The 20,561-nt window shown below is 40.6% G+C and overlaps 1 protein-coding gene across 1 annotated transcript; it reads right to left on the bottom strand.

The window, feature by feature from the left end:
• Positions 1-3,541: 3,541 nt before the first annotated feature.
• On the bottom strand, positions 3,542-11,368 carry LOC126278366 (uncharacterized). Its single transcript, XM_049978434.1, has 5 exons — positions 11,287-11,368; positions 9,318-9,716; positions 5,782-5,847; positions 5,601-5,693; positions 3,542-3,672 (listed from the first exon to the last, which is right to left on the bottom strand). Exons 2-5 carry the CDS (start codon positions 9,705-9,707, stop codon positions 3,658-3,660), a joined length of 564 nt encoding a protein of 187 aa, XP_049834391.1. The 5' UTR covers positions 9,708-9,716; positions 11,287-11,368; the 3' UTR covers positions 3,542-3,657.
• Between the last annotated feature and the right edge of the window lie 9,193 nt (positions 11,369-20,561).

Genomic DNA, 20,561 nt, shown 5'->3' with positions numbered 1-20,561 from the left:
GTATAGTGTTGAGCAGAATAAGTAAAGGGAGTAATGTCTGAGTACGTTCAGATTTGCTCAGCTGTTTGAAAAGGAAATAATGTAAGAGGTTTATCAGCACAGTCGATCATAAATTTTTCTAAGAGGACGTTTCAATGTTTCTTGGAATATACTTCTGTATAATTTTCTTTTGGTTAGTACAGACTGTTTCTTGTTCGTTATGAGAGAATAATTTTATTCAATTTGCAGCGATTCAGGAGAGCTCTTTGTTTTGTCTTGGTTGATTTTTTACGTAATTATCTCTTTTATTGCTTAAATTGGTGGTTTCGATTCGTTAATGCTGAGGGTGACCATGTGCCACCACCATCATTCGACTCAGTTTGGGTAATAAAGTCTCGTGGTTCTTTTAATAATAATTCATCCCTTAAACTCATAGAAGCTACAACTTGATTTAGATTATTTCTAAAGTTCTAATAACTTTCAGTAGAAAGCCTCTGAAGCTCTCTGTGATTCTTATAGCTCACCGATGTAGTTTCAATGGTGACCTAATAAAGTTTACCCCGTTTCATAGTGTTACGCACGGGTTTGTTATGTGATTAATGCAGAATTTCCTTCTTTTCTATATCTTCGTATCCCCATCATAAAATTCCTTACTTTGATTTTCTTTCTTGATATTAATAAGTCAGACATGATCGTCATTAACTGTAATTTCATTTCGCTGTTGCAGTACTAGTTCATGTACTTTAATGTGTGGCATTACCCACCACAATAATTTGTATCAGTCAATATTGTTTTACGATTATTCCACCCCATTGCACATTACCACTTCCTTAATACTTTTTTCCACTCAGAAGATAATGATGAAGATGTTTCGGTTCAATACGAGAGTTAACGGAGTTTGTAACAGACGCACCACTCAGAGAAAATTATTAAAAGCATTCCCTAGCGTAAGTTAATATCAGTTTTTCTTTTCATTCATTGTTCTCATCAGATAGCTCTGAATAAACAGTAGACATAAACGAGACATACTTAATTACTTCTCCTCGTCTTCATAGGATCAGGGCAAATAACAATAAGTTACTGCCCGTCTGCTCAACACAGACTTCAGTCACAGACCTTCAAGTACATTTTATCAGTCAAAGAAGAAGCAGACATTCTGAAATTAGCGATCCAGTTTGAGAATGTAGAAATTAAAAACAGAGGAGTATACACCTCGAAAACAGCTAGATACTGTATGAAAAAAAGACCAGGATATTTGAGTGTATGAGGTAACGGGTGAGTTGTGGTGCCCTAGAAATATTTTAAGTTCGGAGTTGGCTAACCGCACGAGCCTCTGGGGCTGGTAAGCAACAGTGTGGTAGCGTACATTAGCTGGAGCAAGAGGGGTAGCCCCAGCGTATGGTCCAGGCCTACCGTGTGGCTGGGAATTCCAGGTCGACACTGTGTCGAAGACTGTGCTTTGTGTCGATGAAGGAGATTTGCATGCCGGGAGTGCCAAAGATGGCGGACCTTGTGAAACCATAATGGCAGACATTTTAAAGTTCATGTAGAAATTAATAATAGCCAGAGGAATCATGATACCCCAGAAAGAAACATGTACATTACCATTATTTGCATGACGATTCCGATGGTGTAATCAGATTTTAAATATCTTTATTAAAGTTTAGTATCCGAGTGTAAATTATACAAGTAACACCCAGCAACGAATTTCCATAATCTAAACATTTATCCGATTTTGTCGATCCACGTGTCTTTAGAAAGCTATTAGTGTAAACCTAAATTGGTATGAATTACAGGCAAGTATCTTGAATAGTACATGACTTATTGCAGGTCAAAGTGGCCGATTACTGTTGATCGCGTCAGGCTATAAGTACTCCACAGTTACACGAAAAAACGGTAGCAGCATGCTTATAAATGTATTTATTCGTCTACATCTTTGTTTATATCCGATATATACTATTCATGAAGCAATTGGTCAAATATTTACTGTGTGTTAGAAAGCAGAGAGACGTTAGGCTACTGGCCTACTTCTGTTTCTGTTCCTTTGATATGTGGTTATTTGATTTGTTTATGTATTTAATAATGTGTGTTAGAGCGTGTTTATGGTCCAGCCGTAGGAATGTTTATGTAATTTCAAGTTATTTAAATGTAAATCCAGTATTTCGCATGAGTTTCAATATGTCTGTGAGTGTGCGTGGGCTTGGAGACATAGTGGGAGCGCTCTAGCCAATCACAGCGCTCGTTACTACGATAGGCGACCACGGAAGTCAACGGAGAGACTGGATGAAAGTGAGGGAGGAGCATGGGACACAGGAGCGCTGGAAGGAAAGGCGCTACGGATGGTCACAGAAAAGACTTGGGGAGTGTTGAGCACTTTGCGTGTGGTCGCAGGAAATAGAAATATTTCGTAGTGCCAGCTTGTGCACTTGTGAAATTACCGTGCCTTCTGCAGTGAAGACATACTATGCGTTTAGAAGTGAATATCTCGCGAGCTATGTTGTTGCTCATAACTAATTACGTGAAGTCGGAATCTATTGTCTCCCTCTTATTCAGCTTATAATTTGTTTAATTGATCGACCATCGACACCAATAAGTGTTTTACAGTAATAAAAGGCATTATTGGTGGTACTTCTGCTACCGTACTCATCATTTAAAGTCGTTAAAATATCGTTATTTAACTGCAATCTTTCGTTTATAAATTTCTACGTTGCATTCAAAATTCGCTATTGGCGAGTGATAGGAACCTTCAACCATTCGATACTCATATTGTATTCCGTAGACTCAGCTGTGTCTGGCATATGATGATATGGGGCAAATGCGTATTCCAGCCCCTTGACAACGAAACCAACCAAAACTTTTAATATTTCAACTCTGAGTCTGAGGGTACAAAGTTGAAGGCCACCATTAATAATTTTTTGAAAGCCCGCAAGTGATATTCCACAGTTACTGTTTTCTACTATTGGGAAAACTGTTGTTTCAGCTAATGTGTTCTCCTAATTTAACGCACCTTGATTTTCATGTCTCTGGGAGCACATCAATTGTGTGATATGCATTACTCCAATTTTTGCTGCATATGATCTGATTCGAAGGTGCATCAATTAATATCAGTTTTTCTTTTCTTTCCATGCATATTTCTGATCAAATAGCTATACGTAGTTGGCGAACCACTTCAACTGAAGCATCAAGAATGTAATGCTCATGGGAGACTATTTGCTTAGCACTTGTGAAATTACTGAGATTTTCATGAAATACCTAATACTGTGTGACATACTGAACGAAATACTATTTTTTTTTAAAAAAAATGTTATGTATCCTCAACAAGTAACGTGTAGAATACCTAAACGACGACTTTACATTTAATACATTATCATTTGAAAAAATATGAGTATGTGTGTGTGTTCTGACATATTAAGTGTCTGTTGTGTAGTTAAGCGCAATACTGAAGATTCATATAATCCTGAAGGCTCTTGTAGTTCTAGATTTCTTACTCTTCAGTGGTTCCTGTGTCATATGATGATCACAGAGTTCTTCAAAGTTATTTAATATAAAAGTGAAGGAATTAAAGTCTTTTCTCTGCTTGATAATATTTATTTTAATCAATTACAGGGAATTACATAGTGCATTCTGTTCGGTAGGTCGTGCAGCTTTCATGTTTATCTTGCTGTGGACGATGGCACGCTAGAAGATGAAAGTCTGAAAAATAAAAACAAAAAGTGCGTGAGACGTTTCTGTGAACCGCAGAACAGCAACTATCAGTAGAATACGTCAACAGGGTACAATGAAACAAATCGTTATGCAATATGTTGGGCGTACTACATTTAGATTAATCTGGTGCCACACACTAAGTAAAATTTGGATACGCCGAACAATCGGTTCAAAACTTAAAATTTCTACGAAGGTGTCCCAGCCTTTGTTTTTAGGCGATCGTTCTTGTTGTTGTTGTTGTTGTCTTCAGTCCTGAGACTGGTTTGATGCAGCTCTCCATGCTACTCTATCCTGTGCAAGCTGCTTCATCTCCCAGTACCTACTGCAACCTACATCCTTCTGAATCTGCTTAGTGTACTCATCTCTCGGTCTCCCTCTACGATTTTCACCCTCCACGCTGCCCTCCAATGCTAAATTTGTGATCCCTTGATGCCTCAAAACATGTCCTACCAACTGATCCCTTCTTCTAGTCAAGTTGTGCCACAAACTTCTCTTCTCCCCAATCCTATTCAATACCTCCTCATTAGTTACGTGATCTATCCACCTTATCTTCAGTATTCTTCTGTAGCACCACATTTCGAAAGCTTCTATTCTCTTCTTGTCCAAACTAGTTATCGTCCATGTTTCACTTCCATACATGGCTACACTCCAAACAAATACTTTCAGAAACGACTTCCTGATACATAAATCTATATTCGATGTTAACAAATTTCTCTTCTTCAGAAACGCTTTCCTTGCCATTGCCAGTCTAAATTTTATATTCTCTCTACTGCGACCATCATGAGTTATTATACTTCCTAAATAGCAAAACTCCTTTACTACTTTAAGTGTCTCATTTCCTAATCTAATTCCCTCAGCATCACCCAATTTAATTTGACTACATTCCATTATCCTCGTTTTGCTTTTGTTAATTTTCATCTTATATCCTCCTTTCAAGACCCTGTCCATTCCGTTCAACTGCTCTTCCAAGTCCTTTGCCGTCTCTGACAGAATTACAATGTCATCGGCAAACCTCAAAGTTTTTACTTCGTTCTTATGGTCCTGAAAAAAATATCTAAACTTGCCGTCGGTGCCGCCGAGATGTGGGTGCTGAGTTTGAATGATTGGTCTTGTATTCCGCAGCAACCGCATTAGAACCCAAATATGACCATTTCCTGTATTGTCCTGATACAAGAGGGGTGCCGTTCCTTTGCATTTGTTACGGCGCAATTTAGAATTGTATCCTTGCCCACAACTAGAAAAATTATGTAAAAGTTTTATAAGAGAAAAAAAATTATTCACTTCCATCTTCTGCTTCTGAGTACTTCGAAAAACCGACTTCTTTCTATTTTCGTATGTTAGTTTAGACTTGGACACTCAATTTTTGAGCCCTCTATAATCTGGGACCGCTCACTCGAAGTATGCAGAAAATTCCATTTTCGAAACGCTATGTCTGTAACCACTAACAGATCCAAATTTCCCCTTGATATCTGGCATTCCGTGAAGGATGTAAAGAGAAGTAATTATTTGGGGTCAGCTAATTTACACATCACAGACACTAAATTGTAAATATATGGCAAAATACAAGAATAGATGCGGTGCCCCATCATGGCTTGCGATTTTTCCCTCGATCGAGAGATTTTAAGTATTCTTATAATCCTACTTCAAGTATCTCTGCACGTATTTTTGGTGTCGGTGTGGTAATTGTACGTACGAAGTGAACTGTATTGTGACCAATGCTCTACTTGACACGCTCGTCAATAATATTTAAGGCAATACAGGGCTAAAATGTAGGTAGAAAATAAAGTCAAATTTCTCTTCATGGATACCACGGCATTTTGGAAAAAATGTATCATCGATTTATCGATGGTGTGGACGCATGATTTTAATTTTTAAGAGATTTCATCAAGACACATGTGGTGCATTTGAAGACTCACCTTATGGAGGTGTGTCAGCGCACATCTGAAGAGGGCTGTAGCCTTCAGTCCAGTCTCCTGGAGAGTGGGTGCGAGTTTAGGATTGGCAGCAACCTGCAGAAAGCAACATATAAAAGACGAGTTCACATTCCTGACAACGTATTAGTGAAGGTACATGGCGGGCGCTGCGACCACTACTTACCCTCTTCAGCAATCGAGTGAGGCCGTCGACCAAGGCGTGAAGGTTTTGCTCCAGCACTTTGTCTAACTGTAAAAAACAACAAGTGACCATTAATAAGATTTTACTCGATACAGAAGTACCTTTATCATCAGGAAACACAGAAATGTCATTTGCTGAAAAGTAGTTTCGCATAACCCGCGTACCACAGGAGGAGTGCTGGCTTAGGTTCATCATCATAGCCGTTTACTCGTTGACGAGTATGAAAGGTCTTTTGGTATCGCTATCTGTGGATTCTTTGTTGGCCAAATAGTCCTATTCTGGAGCCACAGATTCTCCCGCAGTAATGAAGTACCCAGTTGGTGTTGACTGTATGGTCTAACGGGTTTATTCGTCTCCTGCTCATCTCAGCAGGGGTGAAGGAATAAGCTTGATGAACCTAAAAATTTACTTCACTGTGACCAAAATGAGAGCCGAAGGTAGTGCACTTTTTTTTAAAAAAATGCACCTAAATGCTTACTGGTAAAATTAAATTTCTTGCTGGCTGACATTCAATATCGAATTGCTCTATCACGTGCACTGTAACGCACTACGATCATACTTGGCATGGTGTTCACCGCGTGGTCGAGGTATTACTGTTGAGGTCTCAGCCACTCTTTGGTGACGATGCTGCTGAGGTTATCCTAAGCATGAGGAGAGAACCTCCTCATTCTGACGTGAGAGGATGGTGCTCACTATGTAGGGGTGGTGCGCTTGTAGATTAGCTTCTTCAAAGATGAACCCAGGGAAGAAGTGCGCTTGTATATTAGTGTCTTCAAACATGAAACCAAAGATGAAGCCCACCAGTGATGGTGAGCTTGATAATAGGATTGCAGATCCAGTCTAGACACTTCACAGTACCGAAATTACCCTCGACGTCGACGAAGGGCACGAAATCCGTACACTATACTGACCCTGAAGATTACTGACGCAGCTTCCTGTTGAGCCCCTGAAAGTACGTCTCTGAGACGTCCACCCGCCTTGGGATTTCTACATTCGTAACCTGTTGCAGATATAAGCTGGATTGTTGACAACTAGATGAAGCAGATCATCAGCATTTTGTACCTCAAGACAGCGGCTAAAAATTCGAATTATGTCGGTGCGGCGTCCGGCCTTATGGTGGTCAATTCCTCCTACTGGGCAAATTTATTGGCTTAATGTAACAATGTGTGCGGCCCAAGCTTCAGATGATCCATAGAATCATGTTGGAAGATGAAACGTGTAGACAGATTTCACTGTTGCGTTCGCCGTTGGGAACACGGTGCGTTTGCTGAACTGCTCTGTGATTGCGGTTTTATTTTTATCTCCGTTACCAGTAATGTAAGTAATGGGAGTTGTGGAAAATGACATTTCAGCTGGAAAAAGGGCTGTAATCTGTTTCTTAAATCAACGTACTCGTTTTATCTTTACAAGCAGTCCTTCCCATCTGCTTCTTGCTTTTTTCACGCTACTACGACTGTTTCTGTAATTGCATTGGAGTAACAAGTCTGCTGCGGTTCTAACTCTGCCCCCGACTTCTGCCTTCCGTATAATGTTTCCATGTACCATCACGGGCAACATGTGCTTGCTGGCGTTGCCTTGATTATCGTGGTTGTATAATACTGTTAAAGTCAATGATAGCTTCTACGGGGAAAACGTTTTTGATGGACAATCTGCAAGAACATGGTTGTTCGGAACGCTGCATTCCCTACTTTAGCGATGAAGTTCGTCCGCGGGTATGACATTTGTCCCACGTACAACTATTATCTCGCATATGGACGTCGAGCATAAGTCAATATGGCGTTTACCGCCGCTCATAGACAATAATTCCTCCTTCACTTTGCATCTAAACTGAATTGGTAATCGCTAAAATTAGTAGCAATACATACAAGAGAGACTTTTTTCTCTAAAACATTTCTACTAGTTCGATATAGACCTCGAGGAGGACTTCCTGAATTTTGTACTTTTTATACACGGTATCTTAATAAGGAAGTCAGTCAAAGACTGGTGAAAAATCAGAAGAAGCCATAGAGGGACGTTGAGAACTGGTTGGACCGATAAGGAAAGAGGAGGTACTCCGTAGAATAGGTGAAGAACAGAATACATGGCAAAAAATTATTAAGAAAGGGGAAAATATCATAAAATGTGTTAAGACCTCAGTAAATAGTGTACATGGTACTGAAGGAAGTCATAGGTAGCAAAAACAGTGTAGGCAGATAGGTGTTGGAGTATATCCAACAAACTGTTGAGGCCATAGAGTGAAGAGCGTAGAACAAGAGAAGAAGTCATTGGTTAACCCCATCGAACCAGTCGGAAGACAGATGAGAAAGTAAAGAGAAGTTAATACGCCATGGACTGTATGGTGGGATACAGAATATCTAAGTAGGTTTATAAGGGACACATGAGTCAAGCTTAAAAGTTCCTGTTTCAGTCAAGTTTGATTCCATACGAAATGATGCTTGCAAATGTCGAAGCTTTGTTGTAATACGTGTTATTAAAATTATGCTGAGTCTACATGACTAAGTATAACGCACTGACGATAGCTGCACTGTTAGCTGAAATCTAGATCTCCTAAAAAATACGGGTGATATCACGACAGTTTCTGGCCTGCTTTCTGTCCTCGTTACTGTCTATATTCAGCTCATAAGTATGTCCCACTTACGTAGAGTCTGCTTGAAGACCTTGATTAGTCGAAATCCGAAATATAGTCTAACGCTATTCGTTTCTATGGTGCACTAGATTCGAGGTGTCTTCCCCTCTCCCGTGTATAGACATCTCTCATCTGTCACCACATAGTGATGTCATATCACAACAGGGAGCGTATGCAAGACATCCCCATTCGTACTATTATAAAGTATGATGTGCGATGAGGAGCAACGGATGTAGTCAGATCTAAAGCGGTACTAGTCAGAAGAAGGTGAAACGAAAGAGTACTCTTACCCAGACTGTAAGACTGCGCAGAATGGCTAGAGTATAGAAGATTTCAAAGGTAGGCTGGCAAAAGCGAGGAAAGCTTTCTTCAGTAAAATTTCTCTATCTGTATCGTAAGTGAAGAAGTTCCTGAAGGTGTTCGTCTGGAGGACATCATTGTGTGGAGGACACGTTTGGGAAGGAAAAAAACTAATAGCACCTGAAAGGTGGTGCTATCGAAGATTGTTAAAAACAAAGTGAACATATGATGACTGAAACGAAGAATTACTAAAAAATAGATGCGGAAAAAATGTCTGTGGAAGAGCCATAGCTGAAGAAGGTAGAAGTAATTTGAATGTCAGCCACGGGATCTTGGATTTGTTAAGTGACTTTTGCGTAGAATACTTGTGGCAGACAAAGACTGGTGCTTAACAAAGTACAAAAGATGTGTGGTATCGTAGTTATGTAGAGATGAAGCGTTTAGGTAAAAACGACAGGAGAGATAATGAGGTGTTCATACCAAATAAATAACAGAAGTGGCTCTCCTGAAGGGAGATACATCCCTAATTACTTAATATCAAGTAGACTACGTATAGAGTCGCTTTCCACCATCTCCTAGAGACTGTACTCACAATGAGGACGAAGAGGTAGACGAGGTGCAGCGTGAAGCAGAGCGCCGTGTCTAGGTCGACGTTGTACACCTTGATCATGTTGAACGTGTTGAGCAGCAACGAGTCCGTCAGCACGCTGTAGTCGCCGCAGTGCTTGCACACCAGGAACTCGGTGTGCTTGACGTCGCTCACCCACCCTTCCTTCTTGCCGTCCTTCCACTCGTGCTTGCCATCCTTCCACTCGTGTTTGCCGTCCTTCCATTCGTGTTTGTCATCCCAGTCGTGCTTGTCATCCTTCCAGCCGTGCTTCTCGTCTTTCCAGTCGCTGTTGCCGTAGTCCGCCAGAGCGGGCGCCAACAGGCACGCAAGCGCGGCGACGGCCAAGATGGTGGCGAGCTTCCCCCGTGACATAGCGGATGCCTGCGGAAAACACAAGAGTTTCAGCATGAAAGGGCGGCGCCGTGTCGGCCGGAGGACACAGTGACCTTCTTTTATAATTTCGTGTGGGAGCCACAGTTTGGATCACAGTCCTTTCTTTTCCGTTTCACAGATTTATGGGAATTTGGCCATCTTCAGGTCTAAAATATGGTACCATTGCCAACAATGGTCACCTGTTATCATAAAGCAGTTATTACACTATTGGAAAAGACATATGTTATCTTCAGTCAGCTTTGTGCACAAAAGTACAGTACTTTACCACCAAGCAAGTACAGTGAAAAATAACGTTAGTAGAAACGTTAAGTCACTAGAGCAGTACAATTGTTTTGCAACGAAGTATGCATAGAATCTTCAAGAATAATTAATATAGTGCTAAAATGAAACTTCCTGGCAGATTAAAACTGTGAGCCGGACTGAGACTCCAACTCGGGACCTTTGCCAGTGCTCTACCATCTGAGCTATCCAACCACGACTCACGCCCCGTCCTCACAGCTTTACTTCTGCCCGTACCTCGTCTCCTACCATCCAAATGGTGGATAAATTCAGAAACTTTGGGTCTAAAAGTGACGGATAAAAATGCAAATGTCGGTCGCGGTGGCCATGCGGTTCTAGGCGCTCAGTCCGGAACCGCGCGACTGCTACGGTCGCAGGTTCGAATCCTGCCTCGGGCATGGTTGTGTGTGATGTCCTTAGGTTAGTTAGGTTTAAGTAGTTCTAAGTTCTAGGGGACTTATGACAACAGATGTTGAGTCCCATAGTGCTCAGAGCCATTTGAACCATTTTTTTAAAATGCAAATAAGGTCCAAATAAGAGATGACATCATTAAACTGAAAAAGTTGTCTATATTCTTTAACAAGAGGTGACATAGCCCCCGTGTCAAAAAAATGTTACCATAGAGAACGGTTAAGAGAACCCTGGAGTACGCGAAAAGCTGCAAGAACCAAATTAACTTGCTGAGGAAACTGAAGGAGGATTTGCAGAACAGAATGTAGGAATATCGTCGATGACGTAAAGAGATTCTAAGATCGAACGCATTAGAGAAAGATGAGAGCCTCGAAGCCTCTGTAGCTTTTTGGGAAAAGAAGGCAAAACTGGGCTAAGCTTTACAAGACATAAAAGAAATCCAAATTGAATTTTCATTTGGAACTGGTGTGTGCGCGGATTTTAAAGATCTTGCCACACTAAAACTTTATGAAATCCAAATTGAATTTTCACTTTGGAATGGAGTGTGGGCGGATTTGAAACCTTTTCCCACAGTACAATGGTGTGCCGCAACGACAAATGAACGGGGGCCTTTGCTTATCGTCTTGAGGTGCTTTAACGACTGAGCTATCCAAATATGACTCACGACTTCGACTCTCAAAGTTTGACGTCCGCTAGTGTGATCTTGTCAAGAAATGACTGATACTTGATACTTAGCGTACCAGCTCCGTTCTGCAAACGTTGTCGAACCATTGATCGACACTAACATTTAGCTTAAGAAACCCTTTGTTCAGAGAACGATACAAACCTCAGTTCCTCAGAAAGCAGTACAGTAAAATAGCTTACTTACTGTAGAACACTCGAAGCGAATGTTTCGGAGGAGGTACAACTATGTGACAGATGGGAAGCCACATACTGGTTATATATACGCCATCCTCAGCTTATCTATTACCTCAGGCGCATCTTATGGCTGTTTCTTTACTGCAAGTGCAACGGTACGTGCGTTTTTTAGCAACTCGGTACAGTACGTGACGTTCTGTGCTTTCTTGAGCACCACATAATTCTTCTGTACTGTCTTTGCGCTTAGATAATTTATTTTCTTATCGTCACGGAGGAACAGGGAAGAAAAATTTTACGCAGAAGTACATAAATTGACTGACAGTTTACCATCTTAATTTGAATCACCGATAAATAAAAAGATACGCATAAAATACGTTGTTACCTTTGCCTGAACAGCGGAGATGCCACTTTTCACTAGCGTTCCTACTTCAGACGGTTAAAGCGTCTATTTCTTTTTCTGTCTATACCAGTAATATCATACATATGTACGTCCGCCTTTCTCTGATCTCGATCAGTCTTTGGATGATTTTCGCATCAAAAGTAAATGAAACACATGTAATTCAATACTCGTGATACACGCTGACCGTAAAATTCCATTTTGTCACGTGCCTAATTTACAATTTCGAAAACATATTCCCTCAGCTAAAAGCACTTCCATAATTTTACTGTTTATTAGAAATTATATTTGTCTATTAGGTCACTTTTCCCATCTATTCTAAAGAACAGAAACTCATAACTTAGTCTACTATTTTGTAACAAGTTTCTACTATTTTCATATTGGTTAATTAGTTCAGTCATTTTAATGGTATTTTTGGCTTATATTCAAAGTCGTTCAGACCCGTTCTTCCAGTAGGTGTTCACATGGTTATCGGCGCTGGAAACAGTATAGCGTAATCAGCAAGACGATGGTGGTACGCTCATTTTACATTACCATGTACCCCTACCTATTACCCAGTTTAATCATTTCAGTACTTTATCTTCAAGGTTATTTAGCGTGTAATTTAAAAAAAAATATCTCAGATTTTTTCAGTGTAGATTTGACAACAGAGATCGCTTTTCACTGCAGTTCTGAGAGTGACGAATTAGTTGTTAATATTGTTTTTACATACAGGAAGCTTCATTGTAAGGTTGAACCTTGTGTTGAAAGAGATCAGAAATACCCGTGAATGGAATTTCTCTCTAGTTTATAAGAGATTAGATGTACTTTTTGTGTGAATGGATCCTTAGTTAGGATATCCCCTGGGATGTAGAATATGTCAGAAAATCCAGGAAACACAATAAAAGAGAAAAACAAATAGAGTAATTATTCTTTCACATATCCAAAACTCCTTATGCATGTGGTATAAGAAAATAAGTCTTAAACATATTTTCATTAAAGAAGGTAATAAGTAACTTGTCAAAAAACGTGTAAATGTTCAGTACACCTAGATGCTTGTAATAATGAACTAGAAACATCTGTTTCCACATACATTTACGAAGTTCCCGTAGCCGTACTGAATTTTACAGATATCAGATGGTGGTATACTTGAAAAAACAATTTCAAAAGTTGTCGTCGTTAATTATAACTTTACTTTTTATGAGCGGTTACAGCGCATTTAAGTTGTCATTGCCGTATATTATGCAAAATTGTTATGTATTCTCGTATTTACATAAGACACATCAACGCAGCTTACATTTGTCAATACTGGTCATCAAATACAAAATTACAATTTTCAGATGACAATAGCAATTTGTACAATGAAAGTAGGTAGAAGAGTGTACTTGTTGTAAACGATCGAATTTTCTCTAGTGCGTTTCAGTGACGTCGCTCTTGTGGGAAACTATGCACAAGCAGACTCAGTGAGACTAAGCATAGTTGAAAAACCCAATTACAGCTTCTATTGGTGAACTATGCCAACATTTGGCGGAGAATAAGTAATCAGTAGACATATTTCTACTGCCCTAGCATGACTCAAACATTTGAGGTGAATGGTCAAACAATTACAACTTGTTACACTTACAGTACGTGATTTCCTGTATGAAGACAGAAGTAGTTAGATTTTATATAGTTATACATATGGAGTGCAGATGTAGTGTAATGGTAACAACAGATTTCTATCTGTATAAAAAAAAAGCAAGAAGAAAATGGAATCACGTTTTTACAGTAATGAATTACAGAGGCGTCAGAGAAGTAAATCATGTGAAACAGTGTACAGTAAGAGGTATGATAAGAAACAATTATTATATGGGTGCAGAATAAACTACAGAAAATTTTAAATCTATTCAAAGAAATATTGATGCACGTTCATCAATAAAATACACAAAAGTAGGTGGAGTAACGTAGAATGAGACACATAAGGATAGTGATGAAACACAATGAATAAACGCACGAGGACAGTGGCCACACACACTGATAAGGAGACTACACATACACAGGGTGTCTTTTCCCATAGTATACAAACTCTAGGAACTGATCGATGAAAGGATAAGAAAAAAAGGTGTAATGAATTTATGTCCGGTAACGCACGGTTTCCATCCCAGAGACCGTTGATTCAGTCACACACTGTTACAGAGAATGCGGCCTAATACGCGCTGTATCATGCAGTCACATTTACAGTCTATGTTGAAAATAATTTCCATGTACCTCAATACATGCGTGTACGTGCCGTAGCATGTTGTGTTTCACACGTCCACATCGGCCAGGCTGCATCCGATCACGGTCAAAGGCAGCATGAGCACGCTGCTCCAATGTGTGCGCATCTGGATTGGGCTCTGCATACACGATACCATAACCAGAAATCGCCCGACTTGAGATCCAGTGAACGAGCACGTCATGCACGTGGACTCCTTCTTCTGATCCATCGACCAGGGAAGACATGATTAGTCCTTAGAATCATCAATGGGACTTCTTTCAGCAGGAGAAGCTAAGTCACCCGCAAGAAACACCGATAGTTCCAGCCTGTTAGATCTCGTGGAAGGAAGACTGGTCCCAAAGTATGGTCGACAACTATCCAGGCCCACACATTTCGGCTGCATCGATGCTGATGATTCGCTCTCACCGTACCATGAGGATTCTCCATACTATCCCACAGATGGCTTTCATGAAGGTCGAAGATACCACTCCGTCTAAAGGTGGCCCCATGTGTAAATTGGATGGATGACACAAATCCCGAAATTGTGGTTGCCTGGTGAAGAAACCAGGGACAAAACTTCTCCCGTTGTGGAAAGTCAGTCGCTAGTAAGCCGTGCACACGCTGTAAGTAGTAAGGGTAGTATCAATTGTCTTATAGAATGTTGCAAATAGTCCTCTGACAAACAGCGTGCTGGTGGGCCAACTCCTCCAAGTCTATTGTCCGAATAAAGCGCGTACGTCCTTCGTGATTTCCTGCTTCCTGAAACTACCCTGTCTTAGACAAATGGCGAAACACTGTTGCAAACATTGATTGCTGTGGTTGTTGCGGTGAGAATAGGTCTCCTGATACAAACCTTGCTGCGCGCCGCCCATTTCCATTTGCCTTCCCGCAAGTAGATACCATGTCGACAAGCTCTCGATCCAAATACCGAATCATTGTCTACAGCACTTTATCATATCAACTATAACGTGACTCAGCAAGAGGAGTGAATCGGACACAACATTACCAATTACTACGGTAGGAGAGGGCGCAACCGTATGACGTATGAGGAGCAGTACCAACATCTAGGAGGAAACTACGAGTACTGTAACTATGGTTGCATCATAGAGCGTGTATTAGACCGCAGTCTCTAAGAAAGTATGACTGAATAAATGACTTCTAACATGGAAACCATAAATTTCCGGACGTAAGTTCATTAGACCTTTTTGTTCCGTATCCCTTCATCGATCAATCCCTGGAGTTTGTACACGGTGGAAAAAATCGTCCTGTATAATTAGGAAAAACGTGGGTTCATATCATAGAATAAGCATTCAGTCAAACTTCAGTCAATTATTATAATTAACATGATCAGTAATTAGCATGATATCTAGTTATACTTCGTCCTTTGGTTTGTGCACCTCTTTATCATTTTACCAACAATTTCGTCAAACTTCCAAAAATAAAACTGTCTATTTTACCTCACTGTTTCTTTCTGTCATATAATTTATAAGTTCTTATAATTTCATAGTATTTAGCGCTATTGTCTTACCCAACCCTTCGTCATCTTTGCCGTAACTAACCATTTCTCTTATATGCCTTAGCTAATCGTATTTACAGGGTGTCCTGAAAAGGACTCCCTGATTTCAAAATTAAATGCAGTTAATGTAGTAAACGACTCTCGAGACTGTAAAGCATTATCACAGCGCAATCACGCCGTGAAAGATTTCCTCAAGGAAACAGTAATCACCTACATCAGACAGCTGGCGGAGTGTGTTGGCATGGCTCCTACTGAAAATGATTGGGACTAGATGAAACTTGCTGCGCGACGTTGGAGAAATTATCCTCACATACTAGATGACGTCATGACAGACACTCCTGAGGAATATCACAAGTTAGAGAGGAAACGTCTCATCCACCAGGGTTACAGTCTGGGACGATCCAAGTAAGTAAGAATACTTGCTCAGGAGCTTATTTCACAGATTTGCGTAGACTGCCTTTCGATTGGTAGGTTTCCTTATTAATGCACATGCACACGCTAAACAATTTCTGAATAGGTTAGTTACAGGGTGACAGTTTATTAATGACCACATTTAAATTTAGACTAATTTTATTTGTGTTAAACTTTCAGCACCTCAGTTGAAGTAGTATCTATGTTAGTAAGTGATACATGAAAATAAAGGGAAAAAGCAAAAAATCACTAATTTTGGAAAATTACTAACTTAAGATATTTTCCATAGAATCGTAAGCATTCCTGAATATGAACTAATACTTCATCCTTAGCTGTTGAAAGCATTACATTTGATATCAACTGAATTTTAGTTATTATGGCTGCTAACAGACTCTTTGAATTGTCTCGTTCTTTAACATGAACTTGAGACTAGATTTTGTTGTTCTTGTTGTCTTCAGTCCTGAGACTGGTTTGATGCAGCTCTCCATGCTACTCTATCCTGTGCAAGCTTCTGCATGTCCCAGTGCCTGCTGCAGCCTACATCCTTCTGAATCTGCTTACTGTATTCATCTATTGGTCTTCCTCTACGATTGTCCGCCCCGGTAGCTGACTGGTCAGCGCGACAGACCATCAATCCAAAGGGCCCGGGTTCGATTCCCGGCTGGGTGGCAGATTTTCTCCAATCATGGAATGGGTGTTGTGTTGTACTAATCCTCATCATTTCATCCCCATCGACGCGCAAGTCGCCGAAGAGGCGTCAAATCGCAAGACTTGCACCAGGTGAACGGTCTACCATACGGGAGGCCCTCGTCACATGACATTTCATATCTCTTCCTCTACGATTTTTACCCTCCAACACTACATTGGTGATCTATTGATGCCTCAGAACGTCAGAAAGTGTCCTACCAGCCGATCCCTTCTTTTAGTCAAGTGGGCCACAAACTTCTCTTGTCCCCAATTCTATTCAATACCTGCTCATTAGTTATGTGATCTACCCATCGAATCTTCAGCATTCTTTTGTAGCACCACAATTCTAAAGCTTCTATTCTCTTCCTGTCTAAACTAGTTATCGTCCATGTTTCACTTCCATACATGGCTACACTCCATAAAAATACTTTCAGAAACGACTACCCTACACTTAAATCAATACTCGATGTTAACAAATTTCTCTTCTTCAGAAACGCTTTCATTGCCATTGCCAGTCTACATTTTATATCCTCTCTACTTCGGCTATCATTAGTTATTTTTCTCCCTGTTCAACTGCTCTTCCAAGTCCTTTGCTGTCTCTGACAGAATTACAATGTTATCGTCGAACCTCAAAGTTCTTATTTATTCTCCATGGATTTTAACACTTACTCCGAACTTTTTGTTTTGTTTCCATTACTGCTTGCTCAATATATAGATTGAATAGCGTCGGGGAGAGGCTACAACCCTGTCTCACTCCCTTCCCAACCACTGCTTCCCTTTCGTGCCCCTCGACTCTTATAACTGCCACCTGGTTTCTGTACAAATTATAAATAGCCTTTCGCTCCCTGTATTTTACCCCTGCCACCTTCAGAATTTGAAAGAGAGTATTCCAGTCAACATTTTCAAAAGCTTTCTCTATGTCTACAAATGCTGGTAACGTAGGTTTGCCTTTCCTTAATCTAGCTTCTAAGATAAATCGTAAGGTCAGTATTGCCTCACGTGTTCCAACATTTCTACGGAATCCAAACTGATCTTCCCCGAGGTCGGCTTCTACCAATTTTTCCATTCGTCTGCAAAGAATTCGCGTTAGTATTTTGCAGCCGTGACTTATTAAACTGATAGTTCGGTAATTTTCACATCTGTCAACACCTGCTTTCCTTGGGATTGGAATTATTACATTCTTCTTGAAGTCTGAGGGCATTTCGCCTGTCTCATACATCTTGCTCAGCAGATGGTTTTGTCAGGACTGGCTCTCCCAAGGTTGTCAGTAGTTCCAATGGAATGTTGTTTACTCCCGGGCTTTGTTTTGACTTAGGTCTTTCAGTTCTCTATCAAACTCTTCGCGCAGTATCATATCTCCCATTTCATCTTCATCTACCTCCTCTTCCATTTCCATAAATTGTCGTCAAGAACATCACCCCTTTATAGACCCTCTATATACTCCTTCCACCTTTGTGCTTTCCCTTCTTGGCTTCGAACTGGGTTTCCATCTGAGCTCTTGATTATCATAAAAGTGGTTCTCTTTTCTCCAAAGGTTTCTGTAATTTTTCTGTAGGCAGTATCTATCTTACCCCTCGCGAGATATATCTCTACATCCTCACATTTGTCCTCTAGCCATTCCTGCTTAGCCATTTTGCACTTCCTGTCGATCTCATTTTTGAGACGTTTGTATTTCTTTTTTCCTGCTTCACTTACTGCATTTTTATATTTTCTCCTTTCATCAGTTAAGTTCAGTATCTCTTCTGTTACCCAAGGATTTCTGCTAGCCCTCGTCTTTTTACTTACTTGATCCTCTGCTGCCTTCACTACTCCATTCCTCAAAGCTACCCATTCCTCTTCTACTCTATTTCTCTCTCCCATTCCTGTCAGTTGTTCAATTATGATCTCCCTTAAACTCTGTATAACCTCTGGTTCTTTCAGCTCATCCAGGTCCCATCTCCTTAAATTCTCACATTTTTGCAGTTCCTTCAGTTCTAATCTACAGATCATAACCAGTAGATTGTGGTCCGATTCCAAATCTGCCCCTGGAAATGTCTAACAATTTAAAATCTGGTTCCTAAATCTTTGTTTTACCATTATATAATCTATCTGAAACCTTCTATTATCTCAAGGTAACGTCACAGTCCTCTGGAGCAGTTACGTCTGGGATCGAGGAGGTCATCTATCGTGAAATCACATGACTACAAAATGTATGTTCCAATAATTTCCAAGTTTCAAAACTTGTACTGCATTTTGAATCCTCTTGATGAAAGAATATGTCCCCAAAACTGGGTTTCCGACAAACAACTAAGCAATATGACAATCTCTAAACTATATCTTCCCTAAAGTTTATGGAAACACCATTTTCAATTGCAAAAAGACCTATTATGCATGATTTTGATACTTCTCACTATGTCAGCTTGCCCACTTCGGCTTCTCTCACCTCGCCATCAGTACAGATCTTTTGTATTAAATAAAAAATGTTCGTGATTCTCACATGAGTAATGTCCAATCCATAATCTCAGATTATGTTTATTCACGTCTGCTTTGTGAGTAAAAAAGCCGTAAGGCATTATTGACTGAAGATGCAGAAGGGCAGATCCACCCGTTAATTCGAAAGATTTTCTTGTCCTTCGCACACATTGGCACCTTTCCTATATCAAGTATGAGAGTTAAGTGTTGAAGTGTATATCATAATTGTAGGTGACTGTAATGCGTGTGTGTAGAATGGTATCGTGTTTGTGTTGGATGATGACGAGAGGAGAGAGCGGGTGGAACCCGGTGCTAGTACATTGCCCACGCCACCGAGCTTAACACGCACCATCCGACAGACGGATTATCATCCACATTGTCAGTTGCCCCCACTTCATGAGATATTGCGAAAAGGTTTGAAAGTTAATCCACATTGTTGAAGTGTCGATCACCATCTTTTCACCGTCGTCCCAATTTCGGTCAACAGCACGTGGTGTACTGTGATGGTTACCCATCTCATCCTGGCCACGCCCGAGGTTGCTGACGTGCTCTGATCTGACGAGAAATATTTCATTTAAAGAGGCATGTTTTCTGAAAATGTACAGAGTTTTGTTGGTTAAGACAGCAAAAATCTGTGAAGTGTGCATATACAGGGTGTTACAAAAAGATACGGCCAAACTTTCAGGAAACATTCCTCACACACAAAGAAAGAAAATATGTTATGTGGACATGTGTTCGGAAACGCTTGCTTACCATGTTAGAGGTCATTTTATTACTTCTCTTCAAATCGCAATTAATTGTGGAATGGAAACACACAGCAATAGAACGTATTAGCGTGACATCAAACACTTTGTTAAAGGAAATGTTCAAAATGTCCATCGTTAGCGAGGATACGTGCATCCACCCTCCGTCGCATGGAATCCCTGATGCGCTGATGCAGCCCTGGCGAATGGCGTATTGTATCACAGCCGTCCACAATACGAGCACGAAGAGGCTCTACATTTGGTACCGGGGTTGCCTAGACAAGAGCTTTCAAATGCCCCCATAAATGAAAGTCAAGAGGGTTGAGGTCAGGAGAGAGTGGAGGCCACGGAATTGGTCTGCCTCTACCAATCCATCGGTCACCGAATCTGTTGTTGAGAAGCGTACGAACACTTCGACTGAAATGTGCAGGAGCTCCATCGTGCATGAACCACATGTTGTGTCGTACTTCTAAATCCACATGTCCTAGCAGCACAGGTAGAGTATCCGGTATGAAATCATGATAACGTGCTCCAATGAGCGTAGGTGGAAGAACATGGGGCCCAATCAAGACATCACCAACAATACCTCACCAAACGTTCACAGAAAATCTGTGTTGATGACGTGATTGCACAATTGCGTGCGGATTCTCGTCAGCCCACACATGTAGATTGTGAAAATGTACAATTTGATCACGTTGGAATGAAGCCTCATCCGTAAAGAGAACATTTGCACTGAAATGAGGATTGACACATTGTTGGATGAACCATTCGCAGAAGTGTACCCGTGGTGATGAATCAGCTGCTGATAGTGCCTGCACACGCTGTACACGGTACGGAAAGAATTGGTTCTCCCGTAGCACTCTCC

This window comes from Schistocerca gregaria, chromosome 6 (genome assembly GCF_023897955.1).
Source record: "Schistocerca gregaria isolate iqSchGreg1 chromosome 6, iqSchGreg1.2, whole genome shotgun sequence".
NCBI classification, from domain to species: Eukaryota; Metazoa; Arthropoda; class Insecta; order Orthoptera; family Acrididae; genus Schistocerca; species Schistocerca gregaria.
This window is presented reverse-complemented; position numbering and strand designations above follow the sequence as displayed.